Below are 22803 nucleotides of genomic sequence, written 5' to 3'. Positions count from 1 at the left end.
CTCCTAGGCCTTTCTATTCAGTAAAAATGGGTAAGAGTTAAAATGTCTAAAAGTAAATCAATAAAAGCAAGAAAAATTATTCATGAAAGAAGTGACTCTGAATAGGAGAGCTATAGGAAATTTAATTTTTAGAAGTTATTGTTAAACGTTTAGCCTTGGGCTAAAGGAAAATGCTAGGAGCCTCCCCTCCATCGCTTACCTCAAGCACGCTGAGTGGCAGTAGTTTCATTGATACCTTCTCAGCAATCCCTTAATTACACACCAGGGAGCTTAGGTGGAAACCAGCAAATTATTGACCACACTGTTCCCTGTGACATTGGGATATGCTGGCAGCCTGGTGACCTGGTGAAGCCAATCCCCTCCAACCCTGAGGGGAAAAGGCCTTTCCCCCCATACATTACCTTCAGTATGGGATTCTCTGTGGCCCAAACCGTAGAGTGTTTCTTTGATCCGGGATTATAAGAGTAAAGCAGATTGACTCAGCATTAGGGATGACTTGAGTGCCCTTGAGCGCTGAAGAAAGGGACTTTGCCACTCTAGTGAATCCCGTTAGCTAAGAACCTGGACGCATGCCTGAAGATGCAACCAAAGCCTAACTCTGGACTGGGGTTTCTCTCCTGCCCTCTTTCCCAAGGTGATTTTGTTCATGTGGTCACATGATGTAAACGCTAATGGACTCACCAGGCTTGTAACAGTAACCTGTCTCCTCAGTTACTGGAGACTTGAAGTGATGTTACACATCGGCCCTGGTGTAAGTGACTCCAGCTTCAGTTTTCCAAAAACAAAAGCAACATGGGTCATCCAGGGCTGGGATTTGTTTGTTTAGAAAAGCAAACATAATAAGGCCCAACTTTTGCAGTTGGACATATGCATACTTTATATTTTGTGAGTCGTTTTTTAATTTGGATATGAGCCATTTCTTCAACTAAACTAGTATTACATTAATGTTAAAACCCAAGTATTGGCACCTGGCAAATGGAGCGATGATATCATTAGTACAAACAGAATCTCTAGACTAGAGCAGGAGGACGGGTTGGCTGGTCTTGTAAGAAAATTTCAGATAACAGTGGCTAATGTTGTGGCCTACACGTGAGGCCGCCTTTAGTGAAAGGGGAGCAGGAATCATATAAGAAACAAGTGATAGGACCTAAGGAGACGGCTCAGTGGTTAAGAGTACTTTCTGCTCATGCAAAGGACCCAGGTTCAGTCCCTAACACTTACATAATGGCTCACAACCATTTGTAATTCTAGTTCCAGGGGGATCCAATGCTTCTCCTGACTTCCTTAGGCATACTTGATATACATATGTAGATGCAGGCAGAGCACTCACATAAAATAAAGGTAAATATATATGTCTTAGAGAAATGAGTCCTTAGTCTCCTTGAATGAAGCACATTGGAGAACGTCTGTTGATTCAAGCCAATCCATTTTTTTTTTTTTTCAAAGTGGTTCTACAGCAAAGCTTTCTTGCAAATAGATATCTCCCCTGGAGGTCTTTGTACTGCGGGTCTGACTGAGAATTATGATTTTTCTTGTTAATCAAAAAAATAAAAATAGAAGCTATACATAAGCCTTGCATATATTCTCAAGCAGTGTGATGTAGTACGAGTCCAAATGTGCCTCCTGGGAAAGTTTCTGGGCAAATGTTACAAACTAGATGCTGCCTTCGATGGAAAAGCATATGAACAAGGACAAAATCATTCCAATAGAACTGGCCTTTCGTCTCTGCACATTTTTACAACCCAAGACACTTTGATTTCATGACTCGATGGGGGCTGATTCTTCCTCCAGGTGCCGCATCAGTCGCATCCTTCGGACCCCTCAAGGCCACGCCCTCTTGGTTGGAGTTGGGGGCAGTGGCAAGCAGAGCCTGTCTCGGCTGGCAGCTTACATCTGCAGCTTGGAGGTCTTCCAGATCACTCTGACTGAAGGCTATGGGACCCAAGAGCTTCGGGTGAGGAAAGCTGAAGGCAGAGCAGTCACCCATTGCTATCCACAGAGGTTTAGGGCCAGGACCCAATGAAATTGATCACATTCCTACATAACCTGGTCCTGTGCATTTTAAGTCATCTCTAGGTCACTTACAATACCTAATCCGATGTGAATTGTAGCTAGAGTTTTCCTACCTTGCCCACAGTCAGGACAAATCTTTATCACCCGCCAGTCCCACAGCCACTCAGACCCAACCAAGTAAACACAGAGACTTATATTGCTTACAAACTGTATGGCCGTGGCAGGCTTCTTGCTGACTGTTCTTATAGCTTAAATTAATCCATTTCCATAAATCTATACCTTGCCATGTGGCTTGTGGCTTACCGGCATCTTCACATGCTGCTTGTCCTGGCGGCGGCTGGCAGTGACTCCTCCCGCCTTCCTGTTCTCTCTTTTCTCCTCTCCATTAGTCCCGCCTATACTTCCTGCCTGGCCACTGGCCAATCAGTGTTTTATTTATTGACCAATCAGAGCAATTTGACATACAGACCATCCCACAGCAGTGAATGTTACATCAGTAGTGGTGCTGCAGTGTTTTGAAGTAACCACAAGGAAAGAATGTCTATAGGGATGAGTACACACACAATATGCCCTCCATGTTTTGTTTTGCTTCTTTGTTTGCTGTTGAGCTGAACCTGTGACCATGGAGGGCTGATTGTATTTCTGGTCCTTTTGTCTGGCAGACAGAGCATAAGCTGATAGTGAATCCATGTCAGCTCTGAGATGTGGATAGGGCTTCCCAACTGTATAGGAAGAGAAGATCTCTTCAGAGTTACCTCTGATACTTTTGTCTTCATGGTCAAATACATTAACATATTTCTGTAATTTGTATAGGTTCAATAACATAAGCCTGGCTGAAAAAAATATTGTTTTAAACATACAAGCATGTTTTGTTTCTGCCTTAAGTGAACTCAGTGTTCAATAAAGGGCAGAAAGGGAAGATCTTCCTTTGTAATTGCAAGTAGGGTTTCTTCCCCTTTGAATAAGAGCATGAGAACCAACTGCAATGGGAACGGCATGTTGAGAAAACTGTCCCGTGTATTTAAGCTTTTGCTTTTCAATCCATAGTAGCACTTACAAAATAATGCCCAGAATTTGTGGCAAATGCTATTTTAAACTTTTTTCAAACTGGGCTTTTAATAATGCTGACCAAACAACAAAGTAAAGCTGTGTTCAATGGAAAGGTGATTGTTGGAGTGAGCAGAGGACTGCCACTGTGCTTCCTGACAGAGGCATCACTGAATTCACATCCACTTCGTTAGAAGGGGTCGTGGCTCAGCAGCAGCCTGTTTTCATCCATAGATGCCACTAAATCACATGATACTCACCAGTGAATGCCAGGATTGGGGGTGTGACAGGTCACTGGGAGGAGAGCCACAGCCACTGTCCCATATTCCCCTACTCAGTTCCTCCCAACACCCAGCCACACACTCCCAGCATCCCGTCGGCATTGTAACAAAACATGAGCGATGGCTTCCTTTCCTTACAGGTAGATCTGGCCAATTTGTACGTCAGAACTGGAGCCAAGAACATGCCCACCGTGTTCCTGCTGACAGATGCCCACGTTCTAGACGAGAGCTTCCTTGTGTTGATTAATGACTTGCTGGCATCGGGTGATTAAATGGACACATTTCTCGAAAGATCTTTCCCAATGACAAATTATGTGTAGTTTCAATGAACTTTAAAGAGAGATAATTTATCTTTGAGATGTTTGCTAGGGCAGTTCTTTGGGGAGAAAGCTATAAACCTAACTAATTTGAACTATATTGCTTTCTTAGTCAGCGTATGGATGAGAGGTGCCTCCAGCAGGCCTGAACTGAAGTAAATATTATTCCTCCTTGTGCAGGTCTTGGGGGTATGCTGGTCTATGCATGTGACGGTTTAGTGGGTGTGAGTGTCCGGTAGGGCCTGGTCTAGTGGATGTGGGGGGTCTAGAGGGTGTGCTCATCCAGTGGGATGCAGGTCTAGGGTCTGTGTGCGCTAATAGGTGTGAGGGTCTAGAGAGTAGGGGTCTAGGGTGTGCTCATCCAGTGGGATGCAGGTCTAGGGTCTGTGTGCGCTAATAGGTGTGAGGGTCTAGAGAGTAGGGGGTCTAAGGTATGCACATCCAGTGGGGTGCACGTCTAAGAGGTGTGGGTCTAGTTGGTGTGAAGGTCTGGTGGGGTGTGGGTCTGGAGAACATGCAGGTCTAGTTGGTGTGAAGGTTTGGTGGGGTGTGGGTCTGGAGGACATGCAGGTCTAGTTGGTGTGAAGGTCTGGTGGGGTGTGGGTCTGGAGGACATGCAGGTCTAGTTGGTGTGAAGGTCTGGTGGGGTGTGGGTCTGGAGGACATGCAGGTCTAGTCAGTGTGAAGGTCCAGTAGCATGTGAGGTTTATGTGAGTGTGCAGCTAGCTGCTTGCTCTCAGTGAGTTCTGAGAAAAAAAAAAAAAAAAAAGGAAAGGAAGAGAACATTTCTAATTTCAAACTTTGTCTTTAAATGGAGCTTCACCTAGCATTTCAAGCACTAGAAAGTCCGCTGTAAAATGTAAATTGCATCATCATTGTGTAATTCTGCTCGTTCTTTGGGAATAGGTGATATCCCGGATCTGTTCAATGATGAAGATACAGACAAGATAGTTTCTGGGGTTCGTAATGAAGTCCGTGGTATCGGCATGGTGGACTCCAGGGAAAACTGTTGGGCATTCTTTTTGGCCAGAGTCCAACTACAGCTCAAAGTAAGACACGTTCACTTTACCTGTTTTAAAGCTGTTTTTGGCAATCCAGTGTGCGTCTCAACCAGGATTCATATGATGGGTTTGAATTTCAGTGGCTTCGTTTGAAGGGATGGGTATGTTTTTCCAGGCCATGTCTGCAGTGTGTGTCCCTGAGGCCGGCTGCAGTGCTGAGCTCCTGGGAAACCCTGGGCTAAGCAGTATGTGCAGTGTGCTATTAAAGCCATCTTCCTCTGTCCTAGAGGAGCTGACATTGTAAGAGGTAAGGAACGTTACCAAGAACTGTCCTATGGGACAAGTGTAAATAGCCCCAATGGACAGCAGGAGGGGCAGCCGCCTTCTTATTGGGAACAGGTCATCATGAAGGAACAGTGTTCCATTTGTCAGGCCTGGGTCAGAACTCAAGGCAAGAACATTTAGGGAAAGGAAAATATGTTGTTTTTAATTTAGATTGATTTATTCTATTTCATGTGTGGGTGTTTTGCCTGACTATATGTGTGTGTGTTTGTATATTGTGTGTGTATATATGCATGTGTGTGTGTGTGTGTGTGTGTGTGTGTGTGTGTGTGTGTACCACATGTGTGCCTGGTGCCCATGGAGGTCAGAAGAGGATGCCATATTCCCTGAAACTGGAATTATAGATGGCTGTGAGCTGCCACGTTTGTGCTAGAAACTGAACCCACATCCTCTGAATGAGCAGCAAACATTCTTAATTACTGAGCCCTTTCTGCAGGCCCCTGAGAGAGGAAACAATGTTCATGTAAGGTGGGCTGTGAAGAACCTGTGTGGAGAAAGCTGAGCCGCCTCTAAAGGGCCAAAACTGAAGTTCTGGTATAGAGAACATGGTCAGTGGAACTGGAGACGGGCTCTTTGATGAAGTGTACCACTTCTGTCAAGCGGTGGCCGGCAGGATCTCCACTAGTGTGTCCTTTATGGAAGTGATTTTGGGGTGTTGTCCAAACAGTCTTACTTCAGAGCCCTCCCGCTTGAGCTACACTGTGCTTTGGGGCATCATAGAGAGTCAGAGCAACAAAACAGTGTTAGTAAAGGTGGAGTGCTACAAGATAACAAAGTCTACAAAGTTGGGGCCCCAGCCTCCTGATACTGTTGCAGCCATTTTGATCTTCCTAGTGCAAAGTAGTATCCCTGTGCCTGTGAACTGAGTGAAAGGCTCTGTGGTAGCTACAGAGCTTGGGGCACTTAAGGAAAGGGATGGGCAGTGACAATGACATCAGCCAGGAAAAATGTACCTTTCCTTTCAACAGAGGAGTGAGTTTCTTTAGTGGTCTGTGATTTGAACTTTCACATTGATGTTACTGAGTAATTCTGGGCTGAGTTTAGAAGGTGTGGATCCAAGATTCAGTTGCCTTAGAGGTGTCTCCATAACAAAAGTATGACTCAAAAGGAGGCAAGAGTATAGATCAGTGACAGGATGCTTGTCTAGCATGTTCGAGTGCCCTCCCCACAACCGCATTATAAAAGAGGAAACAGAAGCTGTTCAGAATGTTTGTCAGGTAGTAAAAATACCAAACCTTGTTGCATTGTGATGTGTTTGACTCAAATCTTTTGGGAACAGAGAGACAGGTCAATAATAGAATTTAAAATCATGTTGCAAATCTTCGGTTCTCATAGTTCAGAGCTACAAAATCAATATTACCTAAACACTGAGAACTATAAACTTCATAAAAATGCACATTTTCTTGAATCAAAAGCAGTGGGTGAGACCCAGGAATCTGGTTAACACATTCTCCTGGTGCTTCAGGGACATGTTCAAATCTGAGAAGCAAGAGCTGGAGCCAGGGCTCAATAGGTAGACTGCTCTTGCGGAGGATCGGTTCCCGGCATCCATAGTGGGCAGCTCATAACTGCCTGTAACTCCAGCTCCAGGATACCTGATGCCTCCGGCCTTCTTGGGACACCTGCACTCATGTGCACATGCCCACACAAAGATACACATGAAATTCAAATAAATCTTTGACAAAAATCTGAGAAGTGCTGTCACATACAACTCTAGGAGAAATGCCTTTTATGTCATTTATGCCCAAGTTTGCTTGCTCACCAGGATGACTTCCTGGCAAGGGAATTGCTAGGTGCAATATTTGCAGCTTGTAGTAGTTTCAAAATACGCCTGCAGATTCTGTTATACTGTTCTTTGTGACAGGTGGCATCTGTATGCCTTGACTTTGAACTTGGGTGTGCCTGTGATAGCTTCAGTAAAGTAGGGCTGGAGTGATACTGTGTCACTGCCGAGACTATGTCCTAAAGAGCCCATTTTTGTATTGAACTGTGTACATTGCTGTTTTCTAAGAGTTTTACATATGCGTTGGACCTCATATTTTCGTATTCTTTCCTTTGCCTTTTTAATACATACATGCCTTTAAATACATACATGACAATGCTTCTTTAAAGATTTTGGATTTTTCTTGCTTTACTTTTTTATTGGGTATGTAGTGTGTGTGTGTGTGTGTGTGTGTGTGTGTGTGTGTGTGTGTGTGTGTTGTTGTTGTTGTTGTTGTTGTTGTTGTTGTTGTTTTAGAGCCACTTAATGAACCCAATCATTACCAATTCAATCATTACCAAACTGACTGGTCAGCAGGATCCCTGCATCTGCCTATCTCTGCCTCTCCTCAGCTCTGGTGTTGTAAGCACATGCTTTCACACCTGGCTATTATGTAGATGCAGGGGATCCAAACTCAGGTTCTGGCACACATGCAGCAAGCACTTACCTTCTCTGTCATCTCCCTAGTCTCACTTGAGAATCTTTTAGAAGTTATATTAGTCAGATTCCCACTGCTCTGACAGAACACCCGGAAACATCAACTTATAGGAAGACAAGTTGGTTGTTTGTGTCTGTAGTGAGGTTGTGTGTAACCTCACTACATCTATGCATGAGGATGTATGCATCAGTGGTATCTGAGAGGCAAAGAGACATGAAGGGGCAAAAGTCCTGATCTCTCTTCCATGACACACCCCTTCATGACACCTGGCTTCCCCTCTCCTAAGGTCTCTCCACCTCCCCCTGGAGCCACAGGCTAGTGACAGCCTTGGGAGTTTCTAGTAGACTTAGAAAAGTCTCTTCTCGTTCAAGATTACTGCCTGGAACCAATAATGGAGTCCAGGGTGAGCTGGGACCAGCAATCCTCCTGCCTCTATCTCCCCAGTGCTAAGATTACAAGCATGTGCTACCCTGCCTGGTCTTCTAGGGTTATAATGCTGACAGCAGCAGTTCTCAACCTATGGGTCTTGACCCCTTTTGAAGGTCAAAAACCCTTTCACAGGGGTTACATATACGATATCCTGCATATCAGATATTTACAGAACAATTCATAACATTTGCAAAATGAAAATTGTGACATGTGGGAGTCACCACACATGAAGAACTGTGTTAAAGAGTCACAGCATGAGGAAGGTTGGGAACCACTGGCTTCGAGGCAGTTGGAACTCACTGTGGCTACAAAGGAGAAAACCCAGCTGAGAGCTCCTCCAAGCCTCTCTTGCCTGTCAGCACAGCCTGGCTCAGTAACCCTGGGAGACCCATGGTCTTGTCAATCTTTTCCTTCTGCCAGCATTCATCTGGATATCTCCTTCCTCCTCGTCACAGAACTGTAGAGTACATTCACATTCCAATCAGGGAGAAGGAAGAAGAAAACGAGCTGGTTACCTGGTTCAGGAAACTAGAACCTGCCCTTCCCCCAACCCCCTGAGCTGTTGTCCTGCTGGCCACCAGTGCCTTACAGCTGTATTGGGCTCAAGGGAGGGAGTGTTCGATCTTCATGTTTCCTCTATGACATGACATTGAAAATGAATTTGGGAACACAGATGTGCCTCAGCTTACCAGAGTGATGTCCCAATAAGCCCACTCTAGGTCAAAAGTATTGTAAGTTGAAAATGCATTCCATGCACCAGGAGGATGTCATAGCTTAGCCTCATGGTTCACTAGGCCCTCAAGATCAAGGTCAAGTATCGCTCACCATCCTCAGAGGACAGCAGACTGCGTGCCATCAACCTAGTAAAGGTCGAAATTCAAGATTCTCAGTATGGTTTCCACAAAATGTGTGTGGCTTTTGTGTCATCATAGAGTTGAAGAAATTGGGTTAACCACCGCAAGTTAGGTACTATTTAGTTTTTAAGGTGTGCTGCCTCTGGAATATATTGCTTACTTGCCATGGTGAAGAGTAAGCTGAGAGATATCAGGTTATTTTGCCCCCAAAGGTGTCTTTATCTAAACACTGTATGTTTCTTTCTTAACAGTTTCATGCATCACTTATGTTACATCCAGAACAGCCATGGTTACTGGGTCTCCTTCAGATTCTCTGTTCTCTTTGCTTGCTAAGCTGCTTCTGTTGGTTCCAACATTGCCCTATGCAAATTTGCAACACTTTCTTACATATTCTAATGTCTAATTACTGCTTCTGATCAAGTTGTCCATTATTCTCATGTATTCATATGTGTGAACAAGCACTAAAATCATACTGTCACCTAAGACACCGCCTCAATTCTGACTAAATCATGCTAAATGGTTATTTTCTATAAGGGTATATTTGATTTTTATGATGTAATATATTCTATTATTCTCATAAACTATCTTATTTTAATATAGGAAAACTTCTACCTTTTAATTTTGTAACTAGTTATCTTAGCTCCTGCCTTACAGATTTTGTTCTTGGTTTTCATGTATGTGTGTGAGTGTGTTCTTGTATATGTATATATGGGTGCACATGTGTACACACAAGTGTACACGAGATGTATGCGTGAGGGTTAAAGATCAGAGCAATTCCAGAGTCACTCCACCAGTGCCTTCCACCTTTTATTTTAGACAAGGTCTCTCGGTGCCCTGGAACGTCACCAGCTATGCTAGGCTGGCTGACCAGAGCTTCTAGGGATTTGCCTATCTCAACCTCCCATTTCCCCCTTGCTGGAACCACAGGTGTGCACCACCTCCAAGTTTGATTTTGTTATTTTTGAGACCTGGTTATATGGCTTGTGCTAGCCTCAAATTTACAACCCTTTGGCTTCAGCCTTCCAAGTGCTGGGATTGTAAGCCTGCACCACCTGCCTAGACCCTCTTAAAGCAGTTTCTAGGAGTTGGTTGGTGTCATCTAGCCAGCAGGTAAAAATTATTTTTTGATTGTGGATCTTATTTCTATTGCTCCTTTAAGTACTGCAGAACAGTCTAAAGAGCAGTGCCAACCAACAGCGATTGCTTCTGGATCCTGACTTGAGCAGGGAGTCTCTGATGCTTCATAGTAAGGTATCCTATTGGCTTTTAATTTCACACATCCATTTTGTGAAGGGGGTCTCTACTGAATTCCTTTTCAGTATCTATTGAGATAATTACATTGTTTTTTCCCCTTGGGCTTATTAATATTCCCAGAGTTAAGATTGACACCAGCTGTTCTACATTTTCATATTTTTACCACCATCAGTCTTCCTTTATGCATTTATTGCATTCTACACACAAGCAAAGCTTGCTGAGACAGAGATCTGCTTGTGTCTTACTCAATCTGCTGAACTCTTCACCCGAGGGAGAACCAATATGCAAAAATGGACCACCTGCCAGCTTTCCAGTGAAATGACAGCTTCCTTCTGCATACGCTCTGTGTATGACCCTCACCTTGGGCATCTTAAAAAGCCTTCTGCATGACTGCTGTTTCCATATACCATGCAGTTCATCAGGGCAGGCTGTAGACTGGATTTCTGATAGGTTAGTATCTCCTTCGCCTGTGCTGCTGATTAGACAGGCTGAGCAGCTAACTGTGTCACAGGGTTGCTGGTACCACCCATCACTCATGCTCACCACCAGGCATCGGTTTGTTGGACATGCAAGGCCGAGAGAATCTGTTAGCACGAGGCTGTTGTCCTCTGAGTCCTGCAGGCAGGCTGCTTCCCATTACAGTGATCAGATGTGTGTCCTTGGATTGCAGCAGAGGAGCCAGTGAACCAATGCCAGATGCTCTCCTCCTCCTCCTGTGTGGATGAGAACCTCCCTCATCTCGTGCTGGAAGAACAGCGATTTCCTCTCTTCCCCTGTGGACTTGGGTTAACCCAGGAGAGTTTCTTTATTGTTTCCCTTCCTGTCCATGGGATACAGACAGCACTCGGCTTATTTACCAGCCTCTACTCGGTTCCAGAGTTAGATATATCTCCGATTCGTGATCTGTCAGTCTAGGTATATGTACAGAAATCCATTTTTGTTAATATAAGAAACACACTGTCATTGTAGAAAATTTAATAGAGAGACACATGGAGAAGATAAAAATTACTTTATTAATATCATCTAGAGATAACATGCTGGTAAATTGTTGTTTCTTTGTTTAATTTTTTTTTTTTTTAGGTTAGAAGGCCCACCCAGAAAGAAAGTTAAATAGTTCAGGTATTTGGCATACAGAATGGACTATTAAATGCAAATGTGCTTTTTCCTAAATGGCCAGTTATTTATTAGGAACCGTCTACTTGTTAAATTTCCTTTTGGTTTGTTATGATTTTTACTGATTTGAAGGCAATTTTAGGTAGTGATTAGTATATGTCTGTAATATACTTTCCTGTTCCACATGTTGCTTACTTTTCTCAAATTTTATCATAATTCTGACTTTCTTTATTATGTCCTCTATTTTGCATTTATACATATTTTAACTCAGATGATATTTTTCTTTATAACTTTTATGTTAAGATTTTGAGGAAGCATTTCTACACTACATTGTTTAAAAATACTGTCCCAAATTTTCTTTAAGTTATAATGTTTAGCCCTAGAGTTTTTTATATAGTATAAGGTGATTTTATTGTATTTTTAGCATGAAAAAATTTCCCCAAGTCTCTTATTACATAATCTCACCTCTAGCCAGCTGATTTTTGAAGTGTTATCTACCTCATATATTAAATACCTAAATGTGTGGGGGTATAATATCCAGGAGCTCTCCTTGGGTCCCATTGATTCCCTCCCCTATGAACAGATGAGTCAGCATCCATCCCAGTGACAGACACCTGAGGGAACCACTTGAACAGCAAAGGATTATAGTTTTTGTGGCTTTCATCCAAATTCACTTAGCACCTTGCTTCTCTGAGCCCATATTGAGGCAGAGCATCCTGGTGGGAAGCGTATGATGGGCACCGCCAGTCACCTCTTGGTGGCCAGGGGAAAGCGTTAGACAAACACTTCTGGGTCGAGGGCCCAGTGACCTGACTCCTCCCAGCTGCATCCACCTCCTCAAATCTCTCAATTACGAATGGACGGATGCACCGATCAGGTTAGAGTCCTTACAGCACAGTCACCTCCCAGCAGCCCTGAGTATTTCTGCACTGGGTCATTTCAGGTCCAAACCACGACAGCCCGCCTTGGGGGAAACGCCATGCAGCTTTGCACCCTGTAGCTTCATAGTATGTTCTGGAATCTGCAGAGCCAGAACACCAGGCTAACTGATTTAACCATTCTACTTTAATTCCCAGATGAAATATAAAATCAGTTTCATGATTTAAAAAACTCTGGTGAGAATGTATAAATGGGGACTATGGATGTATTTAAATACTGAATATTTTCTATCATTTCCCCACCCAGTTTTATTTATTACAACTCAAGATTTATTCACCAGTGGTATGCATATGAATTTACTTTCAGTATTTTGTTTTCAAATATTCTTTTGATGTTTTTAACCCATTTTTATTCCATATGAGCCCTAAAAAAATCACCCCACAAATTCTTGTGATCGTGATTACTTTTAATAATAGGAATTACTAAAAGTGCCTAAAATGTGGGGACAAAATATCATCTTTCGGATATTAATCACCTCAGGGAAATCTATGTGTCTCTGCATTTAGTCAAAGTGTCTTTAGCTGGCTTTTGATAAAGCAGCCAGTTACTTTCATATTCATTTTGCACCTTTTTACATAGAGTTCTTGTCTTGGTGTTTTGCAGTGTCTTTCACACCTGCCAAGTTCCTAACAGACCACTGTGGATACCTAAGAAAGTCAGGATGGAGGGGAGGAGGAATGGAGGGGCACGAGGTTAACCAGCTACCTCCTTGCGTGTTCATTAATCCCATTAGGTTCTGCAGTTTGTTCTTCAGGGGTTGTTAGGAGCATCATCTGATTTTGTCCTCTTTTCTTTTTCCCTTTGTGTATGTGTGCACATGTGCATGCGTGTGTGTGTGTGTGTGTGTGTGTGTGTGTGTCTGTATGTATGTATGTATGTATGTATGTGTGGTGTATACAAGTATGTACATGTGTAGGTGGGGGGCACAGCTCGTTGTGCATACACATGTGAAAGCCAGAGATTGATGTTGGCTGTTCCCCTCTGACACTCTGCCCGATTTTTTTGAGACAGAGTCTTTCCCTGAACTTGGGAGCTGGCCTCTTCAGCTGCACTAGCTGGGCAGCAGGACCCTGAGACTGACCTGTCTCCTAATCCCCTGTTCCACACACTGTGTTCACAGATGTGCATGGCCGTGGCTGGCTTTTATGCAGGGTGCTGGGAATCCAAATCCTGCCCTTGATCCTCGCGCAGCAAACACTGTGCCCGCTGAGCCGTCTCAGCCCCATCCTCCCAATAGCCTCTCCTTTTTTACACATAAACTTCCTCAAGAGTTGAAGCTCGCAGGTGCTACAGTGACCCGGCCTCTAGTCTTTATTTTAGTGAGATGCTATCAGCATTCTGTCAGCAAGTATGGGATGACATGTTGACTTGCGATACTATAAATATCTTTGAAGAAGAGTTACAGTTGACTGTATCTCTTCTTTTACGCTTCCATCCTGGTCTTTTCCCTTGTAGATCTCCATCCTTTTTCTCCTTCTAGCCTCTTCATGTACCAAGGAGGTTCTTAGCCATTTCTTCAGATTCTTACATTCATTTCAGTTTGGAGCAATTCTTCCTTTCAGTTAGAGATTTTCGAGTTGTCTTGGCTTTATATTGTGTGTGTCCCACTTGGGCTGTGTTCCCCTCTCTGCTTCCTTCTTAGATGGAAGAGAGAACACTTCCTATCTGGGACCGGAATCGGGTACAGCGAGGGATTTGCTCTTGAGCTGTATTCTATTGTGTCATGGGACCCAGCAGTCACAGCAGAAGTGCGGACACCCACACCCAGCCAGCCGTGGTGCTGCCATGTCCATATGTGGTGTCTGTTTATTTTACACTGAAAGCCCACACGCCTGTCTCACAGGAAATCAGATATTGCACACCTCACTGGGCGTCATTGTGCAGTGAAGCCTCTCAGGTCTGCGATCGCTTGAGGGTCACAGTGTCTAGTTCTTTCCGAGGAGATCATCAGACATGGATTCATCCATGGGAGGGCTGTCTGCACCCCTCCTGCCCACAGTTCTAGCCCTCGCGTTGATGAGAACGAGAAGCCAAGGACTGGCCAACCACAGCTCGCTCTGCCCTCCGTTCTTCGGGACTCTTTCACACTGGCCTCCCCATTTTCTGTGATTGTTGGTAAATTGCAAAGAAATTAAGGCGACAAAAAGATGCTATCTGTATTAGTTGATTTACTGTTGCTGTGATAAAATACCAAGTCCAAAACAAAAATACTTTAGAGGAGGAAAAGTTCATTTCAGCTTATGACTACGGAGGCATGGAGTCCTTCATGACAGAGAGAGCGTGGAAACCACAGGGGCAGCAATCCTCCCTTTGGCCACTTGTCCTTCAGCAAACACTTATTGGAGGCCTGTGATGTGCTGGATCTTGGGGAGGTGACCGGAGTATGGACAACCCAGCCCCAGCCCATGGAGCCCACCTCACTGTGGGAAGGACAGACATTAGTCTAATAGCCACATTAACTAGTATGAACCTGCAGCTGTGTATATGAGAAGGGGATTAGAAGCCATAACAGAAAGCCCACTGATGGAGTCTGCATAGGTGAACCTGTGTGTGGGTGCATAAGCATATGTACAGAATGTGGATGCCAGAGGGCAGTCCTGGGTACCATTCTTCAGGTGCTATCTACATTGTTTTTTGAGACAGGGTCTCACTGACCTGGAGCTCTCTAAATAGCCAGAGAGCTCCAGAAGTGCCCCCATCTCTGCCTCTCCAGGACTGGGATTGCAAGCCTGCACCACCACATCTGGCTTTTCTATATGGGTGGTTTCTAGGGATTGAACTAAAGTTTTCCTTCTTGCAAAGCAAACACTTGAATCACCAAGCTGCCCCAACAAACCATTTCAAGAAACTTTTAACACCAGCAATGAAAGACTGAATCTCAGAATAAAGGTGTCACTTTACACGGAATGTACTTTGCACTTAGAAAAGCGTTGTGTGTTCATAGTATTGTGCTAGTGTTTAGATCTGGGGTTTCCCAGCAGAGTGTGAGGACTGTCCTTGTACACATGGAGGAAGGTGACTTAGTAATGCCAGCTGCTCTCAATGGAGCCCCCAGAAACTGCATGAGATGTCTCAAATACTGATCCATTTATCAAAGTGCCTCGTATATACACATTTTGAAGATGCTGTTGGACCTTTTACAAAGAATTGAAATTAACAGCTGATTAGGTAGGAGATAATACGGGAAGACATGTGGAGGAGGATAAAGTCAGAGTTTTCAAACAGAAGATGTATTCTGTAATAAAACTCCATTCCATAGGGGCTGCCTCAGCAATACTCAGGGCTTATTATCCTTGAAATATACTGGGGCTTTGGATGATAAATGCAAACATAAGTTATGGATAGATGCCTTGGAAGTAAATATGTGGGAGGATTCTACCTAAGAATAAACTACATCAACTGGAAGAAAATACAGTGACTGAAGCAATTCAAATTTCCATTAGGAGATGAAATGGCTTGAGTCCTGTTAGTGATACTCAAATAAATATGTACTCAAGAAGGGATTGCATCTACAGGAAATTGAAACGTGTTACAAAGCGTGGTCAGATATGGGTTATCGCAAATGAGTCATAACTCCTGTGTGGGCAAGGGGGAAAACGAGTAGAAAATCCTAGGTGTGAATCCCAAAAAGTTCTTGACACCCAAATGTTAGGGCTGCAGGAGATGCATCAGTAGTGATTTCGGGGTTTGCTTTTGCACTTGGGAGGATTTGGTTTTGGAAATAGCACAGCTGCCTGGGGCATTTGTTTTCCATCTAGCTAACTTTCTTCCTGGCCCCACTGATCATTCATTTGCAATTGCCAGGCACTTTTTTTTGGAGGAGGAAGTGACTATTTCAGTGAATCTAGGTACTTACTGAAAGGTAGATGACTTGAGTTCAGACAAGGGATAGAGTTCTTTTTTTAACACACACTAACTTGAGTGTTCCTTCAAGGCAAGGGGTATCTAATTCTGAACCCTGCTTCCCAAAGCTTGTTGACTAACAAGCCTTGCAGCCTGGCCTGTGGGTTCACTGCAGTCCAATTCTTGTCTTTCAGACAAGACCTGGCTGGTGCTTATGGAGCAGGGTGTTTCCAGGCAGATGTGGCAGACCTACTGTGGTGGGATGTGTTTGACCTTCTTCTGGGGGATGCTGTTTACACAAAGTCTCTAACTAGAGGTAGAGTCATAAGGACACTTCAGTATCTAGGCTTTCCTGTCTTAGTCATACATGAGTGGAGATGTATGTACAATACTTCTGTTTGACTGAGGTATCTTACTTCACGAATAATGACAATAAAAAGTTATCCAGCTCGTAAAGGGCTTACCTTGCAAGCTTGCCAAACTGAGTTCAATCCGTGGAAGCCATGTAAAAGTCAACGTAGAGAACTAACTCCACAATGTTGTTCTCTGACTTTCACATACGTTCTCTCTCTCTCTCTCTCTCTCTCTCTCTCTCTCTCTCTCTCTCTCTCTCTCTCTCTCTCACACACACACACACACACACACACACACACACACACACACACACCATATATGTGCACAATAATAATAAAATTTATTTTTAAAAGTCATATCTAACATCAAAAATGATGCCTAACAAAGAATGTGTGATTGTGACAGAAGATATCTAAGCATTCCTAATAGCTGGGCTGCTACCTGACTCCTGGGGAAGTCTGCAGATGCCAGCCCCTGGACCCCACTCCAGCATGCATGTCTAATTCGATGCCTCAGATATCAAACAAAGCCCTTTGATGTGAGGTTTATAAAAAGAAGCACTCATATGCATACCAGCATAGCCTAAAACATTGAAAGTCAATTATGGGCTAGACAACAATATATTCAATCCTTTTTTTTTTATTTCTTAGCAAATATGTTAATCTCACCTAAAATTACTAAGACTATAGTGAGAGAGCTTTTCAGAGTGATCACTGCTCCTCAACACCAAATAATTTCCCTCTGGGTTTACTACAGGTTACCAGTAAAGTTGTGCAGACCACTTTTAGAAGAAAAAAAATAGAGTAACCAATAATTATAAACATTTTCATGGCCTCCTAGAAAAACCTTATAGAGTGTTGTTGCCAGGAAAATTCATATACAGAGAAACCCTGTTTTGAAAAATAAACAAAACAAAAATCTGACTGGAAGGAGTACCTCTGTGCTCTTTGAATAAAACTAGAAACTGCTGAACAGTGAATTGGGTTAATAGTCAAAGCCTTAGGCTAACAACATCCTGTCCATTCCCTTCTTAGGAACTGTGAATGGACAAGTACATGTGTATGATTGAATTTCTGGGTACTAGTTTAGATGATCTATGATTCCTAAAATTACTAAAAGTTTCCATTTCATTCTTTGTATAAGACCTGGGTTCAATGAGTACTTGACCAACTGCAGAGCCATTGAGAAAGTAGCTGGACGCAGTGGTGCACACCTATAATCCTAGCACTTGGGAGCTTAGAAAGGAGAATTGCTATGAGTTTGAAGCTATTATGGGCTACATGGTGACTACCAAACAGCCAATGTTACATAGCAAGAGCAGGTCTCAAAATACAAATAAAACCGAAGCTGGAAGATGTCTTAGCACAAACTGCTCTTACAGAGGACTAGAGAGTGGGGTTCTCATCGTCCTTGTTGAGTGGCTCACAACTATAACTCTACCTTGAGTCAGTCTCTGGGATCTTCAGACATCACATAGACATGCACATACCCACACAGATACATACACATAATTAAAGAGAAAAATGAGAAATTGAAATTATTCATTTCACTTAAGTATTGCCGTGACAAAGTTAAACTTGAATGCTGTCCTTATGGGTATCAGATTGGCCTGGAAGAGCTGAATCCATTTTAGCTTATCATGGCATAGCATACGGTAAGATTCAGTTTTCTTTTTCTTCCCTACTTCCCTTCCTTCACCTCTCCTTCCTCTAGCAATTCCTCTTCCTCCTCCTCATCACATGTGCTCACATTTTTCATGATACACATATTGATGATCATATATTCATTATTGTCATGCTATAAGTTGTAAACCAACTGTTCGGATACCGCATGTGCTGAGAAAACTCTGGTGACAATGTCTAACTTTTTTTAAATTACAGTTCAGGTCTTAGGTTTCTCCTTCCGGCCTTTTCTTCTCCCCACACTTGAACATTCCTCTTTCCTCAAGAAGCTGGCTTTCCATGTCTGATTCTCTTCTACTCACATGGTTTTAGAAGCTTCTTTTGAGTATACCAGGCAGAGAAAAACAAAACAGCATATCATACTTGAGGTTCCAAGTATTTTCTATGACTTCTATATTTATTTCTACCCTTGTCATTGGTATACTCTTGACTCTTAAGAATAGTGTAGAGAATCGTGTCTGAATCATGTTTATTCAGCCTTGGGAGAAAAATACTCTCCTTGCATTATTTTTATTGGTATGCTTAAATCATTTATTGGAAGATAATATAACAAGGTTATTCAAAATCTATATTTCTTTTCTAGAATTGAAGATATTTTCTTGTGTTTTGTTATCAATAAACAAGGATTGTCTTCACATAATTTCACACTGGGATGCACACTAGATAAAAAAGACCCATGGCTCTCAAAAGATACTCTGGGAGATGATTGTAGATTTCTATACAGTCCTGGCATCAGGAAGTCTGGCAGGACAGCGTGGCAATATATGCTTTCAGGAAGCAATAAAAAAGTCAATGGACAGATAAGAGAAAAATGTACATAAGCAATGGAATGTTATTCTACTATAAAAAGAAAAAATCTGGCCATTTGCCACACCCTGGATGACCCTTGATGGCACTGTGAATATTTCATGGTCTGTTTATGAGACATCCATTGAGTTAGACTTGTAGAATCTAATGCAGTGTCTGCTAGAGACTAAGGAGACTGTGAGAAAGTCTCTAAGTGATAGTTAAAGAGTTTCACTCTTATGTGATGAAAAAATTTAAGAAATGTTCATTCTGCCCATAGCTGACAATACCATTCTACGCACTAATAAAATGTAAGAGTGTAATCATAGTGTGCTTTCTTATCACAATAAAAAAATTTAGGTTTTAGGATTTGTCTATCTTGAATTGTTGAATATAGCAAATAAACCTGTGAAATGAGGTATTGTACAGGTTGATATATGCTAGAGGTTTTTTTTTTTCCTCACATGGATTTTGAAAAAAAATGCCATAAGTAAAACAAAACCATATCCTCAGACAGTGACATCACCTGTTGCCTGACCTCAGCCCTGGAACCTGAAGGGCCTCATTTTCTACCATCAACCTGTCCTAAGAAGAAGTGACACTCTCTACTCAGGCCTTCCCAGCTGACAAATCTCCAAGTCTTCAGGTCCACAGAGACACAGGGGATGGAGAGTCCTTGCAGCTTCCTATGTTTTCAGGTTCCCCCTGATCTTCTCCTCTGACAGGAGGTCCTCTAAAACTCAGGACCCTTGAATGGGCATGACAGTGGGGTCTCATCTACTCTGCTGACTACGAAGAGTTCCTTGCGTCCAAACTCAGGCTCGACTGACAGAATCCCTGGCATACAAGTACACAGTTGGCCCTTCCCAACATCATGTCCTCATCCATGAATCCCCCCCATTGCAGACTGAAAACATTTGAAGAGAAACGCAACTGTACTGAATGTGCACACACTTCTTTTTTCTTTTCTTGTTTTGCTGAACAACACAGAATAACAACTCCTTACACTGTGGACCTCGTCCTGGGGACAATATGTAAATCTAGAAGTGTTTGATGGATGGAGGTTTGATCTGTGAAAGTAACACACCTTTCATGTAAGCATTTTGAGCACCCTCTGAATTACGCCTGGGTTTTCTGGAATTGATCCTCAAAAGGTCCCCAGTACAGACTGATAACTCATTCAGGTATTAATTAACTTTTAAATCATTAAGCAGCTAGTAATAATTTTCAGCTTTACAGCAGAAACTTTCTCAGCAGGAGCTTATTTACCCAGGTTTTAAAATTTCCTCCCAAAATCTGAGGTGAGAACTAAAGCAGGTATTTTTATTTTAAATGCAAACAGAAATTGGTGTCATTCATGATGATAAAACTGGCTTTTTTGGTAAAGGGTATTTCAGATTTGTGGTGCCTCCTGAATTACAAAATGGACAGAATTTGAAGGTGGACATATTGACACCCTTACCTCCTCTGGGTGACTTAACTTTTATGTGACTTGTATTAGGGAACAAGTTAAATGTCTCACTCCCAGTGGTAATCATAAGCCATGTTCGAAAGAAGAGGGGCACATTTTGAGGAAGACACAATGGTACTCCTGTCTGCCCTGAGGAGCGGCCGTGCTGGAGGTCAATGCTGCCTTGCACCAGTGCCCTATGCTGGGGTAGCTGACCAGTGTGGCTGGCCACGCCCCTTCTCTCATTGTCTGAGATGACACACTCATCACTCTTGTGACCTGTCCACACTCACCGCTCATGCCCTCGTCTCCACAGGTGGTGTTTTGCTTCTCACCGGTTGGCCCCACACTGCGAGGCAGAGCCCGGAAGTTCCCAGCCATAGTTAACTGCACTGCTATCGACTGGTTTCATGCATGGCCACAGGAGGCTCTGGTGTCGGTCAGCAGGAGCTTCACTGAAGACATAGAGGGCATTGAGGTACGGTGCTGTGTCAGCCTGAGGTCAGCAGGCACCCAGGCATGCACAAGTCACGGCACACTACTGGCAGGCGAAATGCCAGCCATTTTCAGTTTCTAGATCTCGGTATCAAGTCTGCATCTACTGGCTGCTTGTATGTTGTTTTGTCATGTTTCTGGCTTTTTGTTGGGAATGGAACTCTGGCTGACGGGGCTGTGGGTTGGGTATGTCACTTCTCAGTAATGCTGGGACCTCTGATGACGTTTTCAAATGTCTGTGTGACGTAAGCAGCAACAGCAAACTGCCCGTCACTCAGGCATACAGAGTAAAGAAGGCAACCGTGAAGCAAGCCCCAGATTTCCCAGGTGGGAAGGTGGGGTCTGGAGCCTTTCTCACTAGAGAGGCTGTGTTGGAGTGTGTCTCCCTGAGAGCTTTGTCCTTACCTGCCTTTGAGCGATCAGGTGGGAGTGCCTGGAATAGAACCAGAATTACTGGAAGCAACTGTCCAGGTCAGATGGATTTGGGGACATATAAGAAGTTAACATCTAAATCAGGCCTCATCTTCCCCTTTGCTCCACACACCATGCCCATCCCCTTCCAAAGCGCATGGCAGTGCTTTGTGAAATACTGTATCTATCCTTGGGGTCAGGTGGTTAGAATCTGGGTACACTTATAAAATTGACTAGTTAGCATGCAGTTAGCTTTATTGACTGGTATCATTTTTCTTTTGCTTCTACTTAAAGGGAAACCTACATAGGTGTGTACATCACAGGGATGGTGGCAGGCATTCACTTCTGCATACAGTATTTTGTAGAGGGAAACTCACCTCTCCTTTTTTTTGTTTTTGCTCGTTTGTTTGTTCTTTCCTAAAAATATCTGGGAACACTTGCCTGCCTCCTTTCTCTTCCTCTTCTCCACAGTCGTATGACCAGCACATGCATAAGGAAACAGAATAGAAAATAGGTCTTCTGAAGTTTGGGGGGGAAGGCGAATTAGACCCTCACATCTAGAGAGCCATTAATTATGATAAAAGTCGTCATTGAGCTCCTTGAGCAATCACGAGAAGTACTGGGGCATCATCCTGTCTCCCATCAGTGAGAAGAGGGCCTCAAAATTCTGAATCTAAGGGGATCGGCGTGTACAGTGTTTGAAGAGCAGACTCCTAGCTTACTTGGTCCACTTATCAGGCTGAAAACGCAACTGGTTTCTGAATATTGCTTTGATTTTCCTTCGTTGGTAGGAAATCTGAGCTGGCAGCTCTGTGGCAGCATGTGCATGGCCTCGAAGGCTGTCCATCTTTGCTGCCCCGGGACTGCATCTGCTGCCTCTCAGCAGTTCAGCCTGGCCAGGGACCGTTGACACCTGCTGGACGAGGCGGGCTTTGCAGGCCTGAGGGCTGCACAGGTGCCGAGCTCCCTCCGACGGTGTCATGTCGCCTCCTATAGGATCTTGGGTGCCAGATAGAAACATTTTCCCGGCATTCCAGCGTTTCTATCAAGCTGAATTATGCCTGCAAACAAATTAGCCAGATGATTTCCTTCCAGTGTAAGATGCTTATTTAACTGCCCACCTTCCTAATTTGTCACACAGGAGCACTAATTATAATCCAGAGTGCAGTGTGTCCACATTCTTCTAAAAACATGTGGTGTCTTTCCTGTAGAGGTCAGAAACAGCTTTTAAAATTTTGAATGAGTGCTAATTTGATCACTTTCTTAGTTTTAATTCCCATCATTAAGACTGAAAGTTATCTGCATAATTTGGGCACTTCTTAATTATTGACCTCATTGGGCAAGTGGAAGGTGCTTACACAAGGTGACCCCCTTTGGCCACAGAGAAGAGATTCATTAACGACAAGCCATTTTATGTATGTTGACGTGTAATTCCCATCAGTACACACTCAGCACCTCGGGCTGTGGGCTGACTGCATTTAACTAAATGGGTGTGCTATTTTTTTCTATAACCTGATACCGGACCCGATGACAGCTGACAAGTAAATGACCAAAACAGTTTGAGACTTCAGTGTCACCGTGATATCCACCAGACACGTGTGTCAACACACACCGCCTCCCCCGGAAATCAGGAAGTGATGAGAAGAAGGGAAACAAGACAGGAGGAAGGGACGGTCCCTACTGCTAGGAGTGGGGTTGCAGAGACGGGAAGCCCATCGGGAGTGTGATGGGGTGAGGGGTTAGCGCACAGATTCCAGTCAGGAACGTGTGGG

The 22803-nt window shown here is 43.5% G+C and overlaps 1 protein-coding gene across 7 annotated transcripts in view; it reads left to right on the top strand.

The window, feature by feature from the left end:
- Positions 1-22803, top strand: part of Dnah11 (dynein axonemal heavy chain 11) — a 324850-nt gene that overhangs the window by 182456 nt on the left and 119591 nt on the right. For all 7 annotated transcript variants that reach the window (XM_042261290.2, XM_076551573.1, XM_076551572.1 and 4 more), the window contains 4 exons: positions 1792-1954; positions 3482-3605; positions 4565-4707; positions 20442-20603. In XM_042261290.2, coding sequence (XP_042117224.1) covers positions 1792-1954; positions 3482-3605; positions 4565-4707; positions 20442-20603 — 592 coding nt within the window. The remainder of the gene's footprint in view (positions 1-1791; positions 1955-3481; positions 3606-4564; positions 4708-20441; positions 20604-22803) is intronic.

The sequence above is a fragment of the Peromyscus maniculatus genome, chromosome 14, assembly GCF_049852395.1.
Source record: "Peromyscus maniculatus bairdii isolate BWxNUB_F1_BW_parent chromosome 14, HU_Pman_BW_mat_3.1, whole genome shotgun sequence".
Lineage (NCBI taxonomy): Eukaryota > Metazoa > Chordata > Mammalia > Rodentia > Cricetidae > Peromyscus > Peromyscus maniculatus.
The sequence above is the reverse complement of the archived record's forward strand: the minus strand, read 5'-3'. Positions and strand labels throughout refer to the sequence as shown.